At 38.4% G+C, this 13,164-nt stretch overlaps 1 protein-coding gene across 5 annotated transcripts in view; it reads left to right on the top strand.

Annotated features, from left to right (window-relative positions):
• The window catches only part of VPS37A (VPS37A subunit of ESCRT-I), a 75,448-nt gene that overhangs the window by 321 nt on the left and 61,963 nt on the right, over positions 1–13,164 (top strand). For 4 of the 5 annotated variants that reach the window (XR_012007521.1, XM_072776188.1, XM_072776190.1 and 1 more), the window contains exon 1: positions 5–469. The exons of the other annotated variant lie outside the window; for it this stretch is intronic. Coding sequence is in view for 3 of the 4 variants with exons in the window: in XM_072776188.1 (XP_072632289.1) it covers positions 345–469 (125 nt within the window). In the remaining variant the exon portion in view is untranslated. Of the gene's footprint in view, positions 1–4; positions 470–13,164 lie in introns of those variants that run through there. 5 annotated transcript variants of the gene reach the window in all.

Below are 13,164 nucleotides of genomic sequence, written 5' to 3'. Positions count from 1 at the left end.
GGGCGGAGCACGCAGGGGGCGGAAGCGGGGGTGGCGGGGCGCCGGGCGGTCGGGCCGCCGCTCGGGCTGGTTTGCGCGTGGAGGCCGGGAAGGTAGAGCTGCGTGTGCCGCGCGGCTGCTTTCCTCGCTCTAGCTGCCGGCAAGCGGGGTGTTGACGCCCGTCGCCCAGGCCCCGGGGATCCCCCCGGCCGGGCTTCCTTGGAGGAGACGCGGCCCCCCCGGCACTTGGGACCCGGGCGTCTCGGACCGCTCGTCCTGTCGCTGGGGAACCGCGCGCGGGCCGGAGCAGCTGGCAGAAGCAGGCCGGAGCCTTCCGGGGCCTCGGGCGCGGGGACCCGTGGAGGATGAGCTGGCTCTTCCCGCTGACCAAGAGCGCCTCCTCCTCCGCAGCTGGGTCCCCCGCTGGCCTCACCAGCCTCCAGCAGCAGAAGCAGCGCCTCATAGAGTCCCTCCGGAATTCACACTCCAGGTGACTGGCCGGTCGCTGCCTCCCCGACAGGAGGACGAAGTAGGGCGGGAGGGTGGGCCGCGGCCATAGCCGCTCGGAGCTCCTCAGGCCCGCTGCCGCCGGCTGCCTCCTCTTGGCACACCTGGCTTCGTCTTGGGTCGCACGCTTGCTCTTCCATCCCTGACCCGCGGTCGGGACTTTGCCCCGGACCCTTCCTCCCTCCCTCGGGCCTCACCGCGGCTCCGCTCTTGCAGTTGTGACTTGCTCATCCCTCCTGACACATCAGTTCTGGCGGCTGTAATCTGCCTTGCGGTCTGTATCCAGTATGATCGGCCTCCTCCCCGGCCTTCTCCTTTGCCCACCTGATTGCCACATTACCAGGATTGTTAAAGTACTGCCCGTGGCTCAAAAGAACAGTAAAGAGTAACCTCCAGGTTTCACAAGAGTGTAAAAACGTTTGGGAAAAAGAAAGAAACTTGTAACATGCAAGAGGAGCCAGAGGTTTTATCAGTGGATTCTTTTTGGCTGGGAATGACATACTCAATCTTCTGAAGTCTTTAGGATCTACCCGGTTCCAGCAGCCTCCCCTCAATCTGGCCAACTACTAGTCTAGGGCTCCTCTCACTTTATTATTCTTATTCTCACACCCAGGAATTGCCTTTTATGTTCATCTTAATCTGTTGTCTTCCTATGAGGGTTTTTTTTTTTTTTTAAGATTTTATTTATTTATGATAGAGAGAGAGAGGCAGAGACACAGGCAGAGGGAGAAGCAGGCTCCATGCAGGGAGCCCGATGCGGGACTCGATCCCGGGTCTCTAGGATCACATCCTGGGCCGAACGCAGACGCTAAACCCCTGAGCCACCCAGGGATTCCCCCTTCCTAGGAGTTTTTCATTTTCAGCAGGTCAGGTTAGAAATATGTTGCAATTCAAATTATTTCAGCTGTTTTTTTTTTTTTTTCTGTAAACTTCAGCCCTTTATATTGCAAATATTATGGCCTCTAATGGTTTACAAAAATTTAAGACTACCTCCTTTTATGGAATATGCAAGTTTATTTACTTAACAGTGTCACGACATGTCTTTGTAAAGATACCAATATCAGTCAGCCCTCTTTTTTAAAAAGAGCATGCATTTAAAAAAACAACAAACAAACAAACATATGAGACAATAAGGTTAATTCCTGTTCAAAGACTATTAGGGGCCACTTTATCTGTTACTCTAATAATTTTTCCTGGAGCAAGTAAGTTACAGTGTAGAATGGTTTAAAATTAAATACGTTGTTAAAAGAAAAATTCACTGCAAAGTTGTTACGGCCAGAACAAGTGGCTACTGCTGATTGAACTTCAGATGTTTCTTGATTCTTTGTCTCAATTCTGCTGGTCCAGAAGTTTCAAAAGCTGAAAATGTATGGTATTTAACAGAAGAGTGGCATGCTATTTGTTTTAATGGTGGCTTCCTTTCTGGAAAATTAAGTTCCCAGGGTTCTTCCAAGTCAGTCTTGCTCTTTCACACACCCCCCCCCCCCCCCCCCCCCGCCGCGAGTCAGTCTTATTCTAAATAGTGTTCTGTACTAACCTGTAGGAGCCGTTCTTACAAGATATGCTTATAAAATTAAAAAAAAAAGAGATATGCTTATAAAATAAGTTGACTCATTTTGAAGAAGCATAACAAAAGTTTGTCTCCTTAGAAAGTATCAGCTTGGAAGATTGTTTCTAGTACTATATTGCCAAAATACTTTTTTAGAACCACACCTTTGGAATTAATTGCCTTTAAGGTTTTGGAATATATTCTGTTAAATATTCTCACTGCTGGCAAATTTTTATTCTTTGAGTTTGGAGTTGAATTTTTTAAATACAGCCTCTTGCTGCTAAGATTAGTAAATAAGGGTAGTGACTGATCTGAAATTTCTTGTGTGGTTTTTTTGGGGGGAGCTCCCAAATAAGGTGACATTCTAAAACAGTTGCTAATCTAAGAAATTCTGGAATTGGCTTAAGCTTTTAAGTTCTTTTATAAAAAATACTTGTAGTTTTGTTTTATTGAAATATTTCACATTTATAAACTATACTTGGATAATTTTGGAGACAATTAGGTGATGTACTTTCAGTTTTCAAGGAATTTACAATGCCAGAAAAAAAGTGTCATCCATCTGTTCTTGTTAAATCTGCCATTTGAACTCATGTCATACATTCTAAAACTAGCTGGTAAAAATGATCTATTTATGCAGTATATGACAATATGTTGCCTAAGTAGCCAAATTTCAGTACTATAATTATACTGAAAGATTGTTGTGCAGTAAGACACTGTGGTTGGTGATTCTGAAGGTGCATTCTGCGAAAGTTGAAAGAATGTTTCAAGTGATATTTTGGTGAATAATAGAAAAACTTTCTAAGTTATGAATATCAGTATCTTGTTGCATGCGGCCCACTTCCCTAATGTTTCATACTCTAATCCTTCAGATGTAAGATCAACTGCTCTTTCCTAGCAAAGGAAAGTATCCAACTTCTGACTTCCTCAGTAACCACATTCTCTCTTATACTTTCCAGCTCTTTTCTTCTTTTTTTAACTCCTTATGATAAAAAAAAATTGCATTGTAGGAAATCATCTGTTTGATTTCCTTCCTTAAATGAATTTAATCTCCTTTTTTAATTACCTTAAGAAATTCTTAACTCATCTTAGAGTGCATCCTAAAGGTGAGCTGAATTTTATGTGTATTTCCTCATGTTGATCTTACTGGTAAGGCAGGCAAAATGGGAAACTATCATAGATGACAAAAAAAATTTTTAACCAAAGCATAATAACATGTTTGTCTGCTATGAAAATGGAAACTGAAAGTTTTGTAGACTAGACTCAAATAATATATTCCACTTTCTGAATAATAGTCATCATAGTTTTCAGTTTACCACGAACAGTCCTGTCTTTATGGACAAGGGTAGAATTAGTTATGTTGTTTCTTCTACTTCCTTTCCTAAAGAAGCTCGCTTTGACGGACACTCTTGGTTTCCCACCCAAATCCAATTTTCCTGACTTCTTGAAAGAACACCAGTTTTTATCTGGGTTTCCAGTATGCAGGATCACATACTTCAGGGAAGCTGTGCTCTTTTAATTCCAGTAGGCAAATAGTGATAGTTTATACCAATCATTCACACTGCCAGTTGTGAAAGCAGGACTCTTGATCAATGGGAGTTGGAGGAGAAGTCAGCTGGGGAGCTGCTCAAAATATTTTCTGAGTAATGGATATGTTCAGAAGGAAATTCTTCTCTTATGTTTTGGATATTGTTAATTACGGAACATCTGGAACTGCTTGGATCATGAAAGACAGATGGAATGTCCGTGATAATATTGTGATACTGTATCAGCATTGGAACTTTTGGTGCCTCTGGACTTAGTCCTCCCCGCCCCCCAATATTTTATTTATTCATTTATGAGGGACAGAGACATAGGTAGAGGGAGAAATAGGCTCCTCGCGGGAACCTGATGTGGGACTCGTTCCTGGTACCCCAGGATCACGCCCTGAGCCAAAGGCAGATGCTTAACCACTGAGCCACCCAGGCGTCCCTGGATTTAATCCTTTTTAAGATTAGTAACCCCTCACTGTTTAAACCACTTTGAACCTGAGTTTTCAATTTCTTGCAATTGAAAATTTGCCAAGTGATACTAATCCCTGTATTTAAAGATTCTTCAGAAGTGAAGCTGTTAATTATTTCCCTGCATTGTACTACAATCAGAAAATACTAAGAACTGATGGTTTTATCAGTTAACCATTCTAGCTATCTTGGTTTCTTCTTTCTTAACAATATTTAAGTTAATTAGCTTCTTTTATTTCCTTAGCTCTAAAACTGTAACCTGGAACTGTGTTGGGAATGGTTATTGACTATGTGAATTTAAAGTTATACAAATAACAATCTTTATTACCTTTTACTTAGAGATATCAGCTCTCTCAGTAAAGAACTTCTACATTCATTTTAATAATTACATGGTAATTTTGGTGCTATTTTTATTTTATATTTAATAAGGAAATGTAATTTGGGGGTTTTTATGTTTGTCAGAATTGCTTTTTTTCATTCTATTACGATGACTATCTTAATGGAAGAGGCTCTGAACCAGAAGTTAGGAGACCTTGATGTAACATTAACTGCAGGGCAAACTTGGATGCTCACATAACCTTAATGACCTTAGGACCCCTGAAGTAAGAGGATTAATTGCCTGATCTCTTATTGCCCCACCCAACTGTGAAAGTCTGTTGCTTTCTCAGGTTCCTGGATGTAAGCACTCTCGTAAAGATAAAAGACAAAATGAATTTGAGCAATATATATGGAAGTAAGCAAAAATTATTGACCTTAGGAAAAACAGCATGACTTAGGTGAATGAAAGCTTTGTACACAACTGACCTGGATTCCAATTAGGCTGTAACACATGATAGCAATGTGATCTTTTGGCAAGTTACCTAACTTCCCTGAGCCTCCAGTTCCCATCTGTAAAATCAGAAATTGTGATTCCTATCGTGAAAGATTGTTAACATTTAAGTGACATATATGAGTATTTATTAGAGTACATGGCACATAGTAAGCATATGACAAATCAAATTTCTTCTTTCCACTGCAAAGAATCCATACACATGGAACCTTTGCCTCTTAACCTGCATGTTTCTTGCCAGCTTATTGTTTGTGAATCCCTCAGAAGTTCACCTACAGCTCATTTGCCTCTGGTAGGAATACTTCGGATTTGCCATTCAGTAAGCTCGTCCATTTCAGATAGTTTCCTCACAAATGAAATATACCTGTTTTGAGGGATTTAAGATATAATGCATGTAAGGAAACTTGTTATACTCAGTAAATGGCAGTTATTTTTTCTTAAAAATAATGGTGCTAATCTGCATAGTCTTTAAAAAATGTTTTTGGAGTTTTCTTTTGCTGACAGTCCCTGGATACCATCATTCGTTCTAATTGCCCCAAACCTTTAGCTTTATAACTTCCTTGAAGAGTCTGCTGCTGTGTAGTTATTTATTCTGTAGCTGTTAAGTTTAACCCTTTGCTCACAGTTAATAAAACTTCCTCCTCATGGGTTTCTGAGTAAGCGTAAATTCCATAGTTTTTTTCCTATAGATTTTATTGTTGGCTCAAAAGGACTCCTACACAAATTTGGTGACACAACAAATTTGTGATGAGAAGATATGTGTATGCATTTTAATTTGTTCAACATTACATTTTAAAATGTGGATCCATTGCTGGCATTTTAATTTGAGATTTTTCATTAAAATATCCAGATTTTCAACTTTGAAAAGAAATAAGACTTAATTTAGAGCAGTTTTAGGTTCACTACAAAATTAAGTAGCAGGTTTAATGATTTTCCATATAATCACTGCCCCCTCCAGCTTTTCTTTTAAAATAAAAAGATCTGGAAGATCCACATAGCATTTGCTTTGAGCTGAAGAATAGCTGCCTCATTTATGGGGCTTTCCTCTCTCTACTTTCCCAGTTTGTGGTTACTGCCTTTTGTGCTGCAAGCAATTGTATGTTATCTTTTTATAGGTATTTGAGGTTAAAACTTCTTTGTGGAAGGAAATCACCTTAACTTGTTGCAATAAAAAATCCTACAAGAATTTACTATGCCTTAGCCTATTGAAGCTATAGAAATCTACAAAATGTCAACACTATGACTCTATAAAGGGCATTGCACTCTTATTTTGAACTTTAAAATTGTGTATGTCAAGCAGTCCCATAATTAAGTGAATCTTAATTTGATGCACTAAATCATATAGTCCATTTATAACCCATGATTAAGTTACAATTGCAGAATATATGTCATAATAAATCATATTACCATTTAAGAAAATTTTTCCTAAAAAAAAAAAAAAAAGAAAATTTTTCCTATGTAGATCATAACAGCTCAAGTACTGTCTATAGTTAGTTTTCCCCTCAGTACTATCAGTCCATACCTGCTTAAAAAAATTAACAACACAAGCAGTCATTTCTCCATTGCTGGTTGAACCCAGCCACATCTACTCTTCTCCTCATCCCCCTGAACTCCTAAGCTATCTGCTGTGTGCTACCTAAGTTAAAAAAATGATCATCCTGTTTCCACTCAGTCCATGAAGGTGGTGATATCAACAGACTTAAAAAAACAAAATTCATGTGAGTCCAATTTGAAGATCTAGTTGGTTTTATTTAACGACTCATGAATTGGTCAGCATCACATCTAGCAAGTGGAGAGAGGAGCTCCAAGGAGTTGTACAAAATGGAAGGTTTTTGTAGGAAAGAGAGTGGGGCAAGGAAGCTATTGACAAAAGGAAAGAACCGTTATAGGTAAAATCACCTTCTCTTAGGGGGAAGGGCAAAGAGTTTTATTATTACCTTCCTTTGAGGGAGATGAAGAGGGCCTATATGACAGATAGATTACTTCATTGGTGCTGATCAGGAATTTTCTGGAGGCTGAAACTGCAATTAGATTAGGTTTTAAGCCCAGGTTTAGTGACTTGGCATAAGAGCCTCCATTTGGGGTCTTTGGTTTTCTTTTTAACAATTACTCCCCTTTTGATCAAATTGTCACCTTAGAATTTGACCAAGAGATGTGGTCAAAATCTAAGGCATTAGCACCACTCTCAGCCATGGCTCTGAAGTTGTGGAGGTTTTTGTTGTTCCTTTTTATGACATCCATAGGTCATGACTTTTTTTGCTGGAAAGGATTTTTTAACCTGTTGATGATAGGCTTGAGAGCATAAGACATTAGAGACTTAGAGAGTCTCTTGGTCATACTAGCATGAGACACAGGATGAACAGAGGGTTGTATACCAATAGACATTGGTGTATCCCAGTGACTATCTTGTGTGTAGTGAGTTTGTTTTCCAAATAGGATATTGCAAATAGTCCCCAAGATCAAAAGCAGTACCTTAGGTCGGGGAAGCCCAGTAGTTTCAAGTCTGGAAATTTTAAGTTTAAGAATATCACCAGTTCTCTTGACCTTGTCTTATTGAAGGCGATAGAGATTATGATAATTCCAAGAAGTTTGAAAACTTTTCATGAAGGCTTTATATAATTTGTCCAGTGAAGTGGGTGTCTTGATCACTAACTGGATATTGTGGAGGGTATACCCTAACTGAAAAACATATTCTTTTCTTTTCTTTTCTTTTTCTTTTTCTTTTTCTTTTTCTTTTTCTTTTTTCTTTTCTTTCTTTCTTTTTTTTTTTTTTTTTTTTTTTTTTTTGCCACAGAGAGGGCATTAGCCTTGCCACAGAAGAAGGATTCAACCCATTCAGAAAACATACATGCAATAACAAGAACATATTGATAACTGACACTAAGAGGGAGTTCCAGCAGATATTCAAAGGGTCCAGAGAGGGGAGATCTGAGGCCTCTTTGGACAAAAGTTATTTTCCAGGATTATGGACCTGACAGGTAGAAATCTCCCCACCAGTGCTGATTCGTAATTTTAGTCCTCTTAAATGCCCTACGGTGGGTAAAGGAATGCAAAAACCTGAGAAGTGGGGTTTTCCTGGGAGCTGAGAATTACCAAGCAGCCATCTTAGGGTTCCCATAGGCCAACTGTTCATTTATCTTACAGCTATTACTGACCCATCTTCATTTTTTTCTGATTCAGGAGCAGACTGTTGCCTTGTTACAGGGATATCAGGGTGACAAAGATCTGGCAGCGAGGGGCCAGTTTTTGCAGAAGCAAAATGAACTTCACACACATACAACACAATCTTACAATATAAGAAAGACACAGTATTACATCTTACTTGACAATGCTGCCCATGTAATTTAATATGTCAGATAAGTCTACTTAGTTTAACAAGTTTTTTGAAAGTGTTCCAGAGACACTTCTGGAAGAACTCCAAATTTTTTACAGGTCAAAAAGACTTCATTAGGAACTTGGTTTTGGGAACTTTGTAAAAAATAGCAAAAAAAAAAAAAAATTTAAGTTTGCTTAAATACGATTACAGATCATTATGAAACTTGATACTTAAAAGGTAAAGATGCTTTCACAATCTGTTATCAAAAACAGACCCAAAGTCCAAAAAACCCCTTTGTTCTTTTAACAGTGAATATCAAATTCTACTTTTGTACCAGCTTACTTTCGGTATTAAAACTTACTCATTTTAATGTTAGCCCTGACCACTCATAAAATTCCATTCCAAAGATTCCTTTTTCATTATTTTATAAGTTTGTTATTTGTTTTTTACATTCAGATTTTGTCCTGTTCTTTAAACAACCAACCTTGCTTTAGGACAAAATTACTTTCTTTTCCCTCAACAAAAAAATGTATCTCCATTCCTTAGTTCTTCTCTGACCAAAAACACACGCTTGGGGATCTCTGGGTGGCTCAGCAGTTTGGCACCTGCCTTTGGCCCAGGGAGCGATCCTGAAGGTCCGGGATCGAGTCCCACGTCGGGCTCCCGGCATGGAGCCTGCTTCTCCCTCCTCCTGTGTCTCTGCCTCTCTCTCTCTCTCTATATATGTGTCTGTCATGAATAAATAAATTAATTAATTAAAAACAAAAACACACTCTTTACTTTGTTTACATATAAAGGTGTTTCTTTTATTTTTAGTAGCTGTAATAACAATTAGAATTTTTAACAGAAATCTTAATTTCTGGTGAAAACTAAGAAGGAATTGTGAACTGTCCTATCAGCATTTTTTAGATTAGCAAGTTATTAATACATTTCATAATTTCTAGAGGCATATGTTTTTTTTTTCAGTTTTCCAGTGTAAAATTAGCAAATCTAAATATATGTATATAGTTTTTTAAGATTTTATTTATTTATTCCTGAGAGACACAGAGAGAAGCAGAGACATAGGCAGAGGGAGAAGTAGGCTCCCCACAGGGAGCCCGATGTGGGACTGGATCCCTGGACCAGGAAGGATCACGCTCTGAGCCAAAGGCAGATGCTCAGTCACTGAGCTACCCAGGCGTCCCTCTAAATATCTTTTAGTTTCTTTGCAATAAACCAAAAGTAGATAAGCCTATGTTCAATAACAGCATTTTATCCTATCTGGAAATAACCTAAATATTCAATACATTTCCATCATTTGATTTAACAAGAGTCCTAAAATCCCAAGCTAAAGAGTTTTGGAAAAGTTTTTTTAAGCACACATACCATAAAATAGAATTGCTAAAAAGCTTATCTATAAATTCTTATCCCACTTAACATCTAAATCATTTGCTCCAACAATTATGTTTAGATTACCCACGAAACTTGATGAGACATTAGATAAAACCAACCATCATTCTAAGTTATTTTTACTGACAAATTATAACAAATTTAATTAAACTAATAAGTTTAGGTAGAATGAAATTTATCTGCATTATATTTAATGTTGGTAACTCTAAAGACATGCCTGTTTTAATTAAGCCAATGAATTTAAACTAGCTTTAATTTACTAGAAGATTATCCAGGTACTTGAAAAATATTTGGGTGTTTTATATTTCTGAGAATTTAATTTACATAAGCACTTAATTTTCCTTAAGCCAATTAAATAGATCTTTAAGCCAACTAAATTTACAAATAAACTTTAAAAATACCATCTGGAGGTAGAAAATACCACACATTTACTGTATATAAAGAGGCACACATAAAGATACAGATGTAGAGAGACCTCATAGCTTATGGCCTTAAATTGCTGCCATGAATTAGGTACAAAAACACAAAACTCAATAGTTGTAAAAGAAGCTACATCTAAGTTTTTCCTTATTTTTAATTTAAGGGCTAAATTTTAATATAATATGAAAGGTTGACCTCTTATACTTTAAAAAAAAATTTTTATTTGAGAATAGTTGACACACAGTGTTACATTAGTTTCAGGTCTACAACATGATTCAGCTTCTCTATACCTGGGCTTTGCTCACTGCAAGTGTAACTACCATGTGTCATAACACTTCTTATTACAGTATCATTGGTAATAGTCCCTATGCTATGCCTTTTATTTCAATGATTTAGTCATTCCATAACTGGAAGCCTGAATCTCCCACTCCCCTTCATGCATTTTACCCACTCTCCCACCCGCCTTCCATCTGGCAGCCATTATTTCTGTGTATTTAAAGGTCTGATTCTGCTTTTTGTATGTTAATTCATTTGTTTTCTTAGGTTCCACATGAGTGAAATCATATGGCGTTTATCTTTCTCAATCTGATTTACTTCATTTACCATAATACCCTCCTAGTCCATCCATGTTGTGTCAGTTGACAAGAGCTAATCCTTTCTTATGGTGGAGTAATATTTGATTGCATATGTTACCACATCTTCCTTATCCATTCGTCTATCAATGGACACTAGGTTGATTCCATATCTTGGCTACTGTAAATAATGCATCAATAAATGGGCGCATGTATCTTTTCAGATTAGGGTTTAATTTTCTTTAGATAAATTCCTAATAGTGGAATTATTGGATCAAATGGGATTCCTATTTTTACTTTTTTGAGAAACCTCCATACTCTTCCACAGTGGCTGTACCAAACTATTTTCCCACTAACAGTGGCTGAGTGTTCCTTTTTCTCCACATCCTCATAGTACTTGTTATTTCTTGTCGTTTTGATTTTGGCCCTTCTGACAGGTTTAAAGCTGTTTTTAATTCCTCAAAGAATTAAGTTGCCACCTAAATGGTAATCAGAGGACACCCATACCCATCCACCTATGTGTTTTTCCACCCTCTGGGTATATTTAGCTCAGGGAAGAAGTCTTTAAATTCTTTTCAGGCTCTGAATCTGCTTCAAACTTGGCCAAATTTCTGATCACAGAGTTAGTAAATCCTTTCAGATATTTTGTCAGGTCTCAGCCAGGCCATACAGTAAATATTTCTGGCAGTTTTAACCCCATGGACTCGAGCAGCATCCTCAAAGAGGGTGCAAAAGATATTATCTTTACAAGATCCAGTCACTCCCAAATTTAGCCAGGCACAACCTGCCTGTACCAGGTGGGCTGAAAGCCAAGCCAAATTCTCAGGACATAAGACAATCAAGAAGGCAGTAGTTATCTCTGGGAGATAATTAATAGTTCAATAATTATTAGTTCTAATTAGTAATTCTAGGTTGGTTTTAATAAGATTCGGAAAGGAAGGGAATATTTTTTTCCCCTGCATATTGGGCTCAGGAGGTAATTTATTTATAAAACCTTTTGAGAAAAACAAAACAAAAACAACAACAAAACAAACCTTTTGAAAATCCTCTGTGGGTTTAAATTATTTAACTATTGGCCTTTAATCCTGGAATGAAAGTACCTGTAGGGGATTGCCTGCAGCCTATGGTGGTCTTTATCTTAAAAGGTAACTACTAGTCTCTTCAGAGTCAAAAGGCCATTCAGACCTTTTGACAGGATTACTAGAAAGAATACTCAAAGGAGAGAGAACAGTAGGAATTAATGCAGTTTTATATGTTAGTCTCAGTCTTTGTTTTAGATACTGTTCTTTTTCATTGGCCTTTTGCAGTGAATCAATGAAACTCTGGAATTTTGAAACCTTTTGGTGGCTTCTGCATACCAATTAAAATAGGTATTCCATTCTGTTTAAGAATCTTTGCTTTCAAGTACACTTCCTTAATTATTTCTCTAATTGGAGCATTTATCATAATGGCCATTGTAATCCTAGGTTGGTTTTAGTAAGATCTTGTCATTTAACTTAATGTTTGCAACTTATGAGACTACAGAAGTTTATGTTTTTAGACATGAGGTAATAAGTACGTCAGAAGGCAGCCTGCTCAACTCTGGATATGAAAGATTCCCCCACATTTTTTTTTAGCTAGGCCTCTGGGTTTCTCAGAATCAAACTAATACCTAGAGGGACATGTGATGGAGTTGGGAATTGTGACGTGTTTTGCAGTGTACCTCATTGCGCAGAAATTATCTTGGTGGGTGACCTAGTGTCAATATAACGCATTAATGCAACCAACTTATTCTATCACAGAAATTTTCTAAAGGTGGCAGGTGCCCTAATAGCCTTTGAATTTAAATGCTTGACCCATGCCCACCAGTGTTTGCAGCCTTATTTCTGGCATCCGAGACTCCCATTATCAATTAGCCCTTACTTAAAATAATACCACAGGCCTCATACTGGACCGAATCCAGCTCAGATCAGACCCAGCCTGTTCTTAAGGCAGACCCAGTCCAGTTCTAGCCAGTGGCCACCAACAGTTCCCAGCACAGGCTGACCAGCAGACTCTAGTGAATGGAGACAATGGACTGCAAATGGGGAAGGTACTAAACCAGTAAATACCAGTCAATGAGGACTCCAACTACAATTGGAGAAGGGATTCCAATGTGGAATTATAGACTGAACCAAGGGCTAAGGATTGGAGCTCTGTTAGAGTCTCTTGTCTGTGTAGACTGACTCATTAACCCTGGACTGCAAAGCCAATTAGACCCAAGCTCAAATGCAAAGAGGGTGGAGCTCAAACCCAGAGGAGCTCACCAACAGTCCTTGGAAATGTATGACAAGACAGTGAATTTGAAAGGTTCACAGAGTGCTGCACCTATGTTTCTCTTTATCCCTGAAGGCCTTTTAGAAGTTCACTTCAGATCCTGCTGCTTCCACAAAACCTGTTAAAAAAAAAAAACAAAAAACAAATTTTGAGGATGTAGATGGCTTCATTAAATGATTCATGAATTGGGCAGCATCCCATCTAGGGAGCAAGGGAGCTCCCAGTAGTTGTGCAAAACCGGAGGATTTTATAGGAAGGATGATGGAGCAAAGAAATTGTTAGCAAAATTTAAAAAAGGATTGTACCAGGGT

This window comes from Canis lupus, chromosome 15, assembly GCF_048164855.1.
Source record: "Canis lupus baileyi chromosome 15, mCanLup2.hap1, whole genome shotgun sequence".
In the NCBI taxonomy this organism is placed as follows: domain Eukaryota; kingdom Metazoa; phylum Chordata; class Mammalia; order Carnivora; family Canidae; genus Canis; species Canis lupus.
The sequence above is the reverse complement of the archived record's forward strand: the minus strand, read 5'-3'. Positions and strand labels throughout refer to the sequence as shown.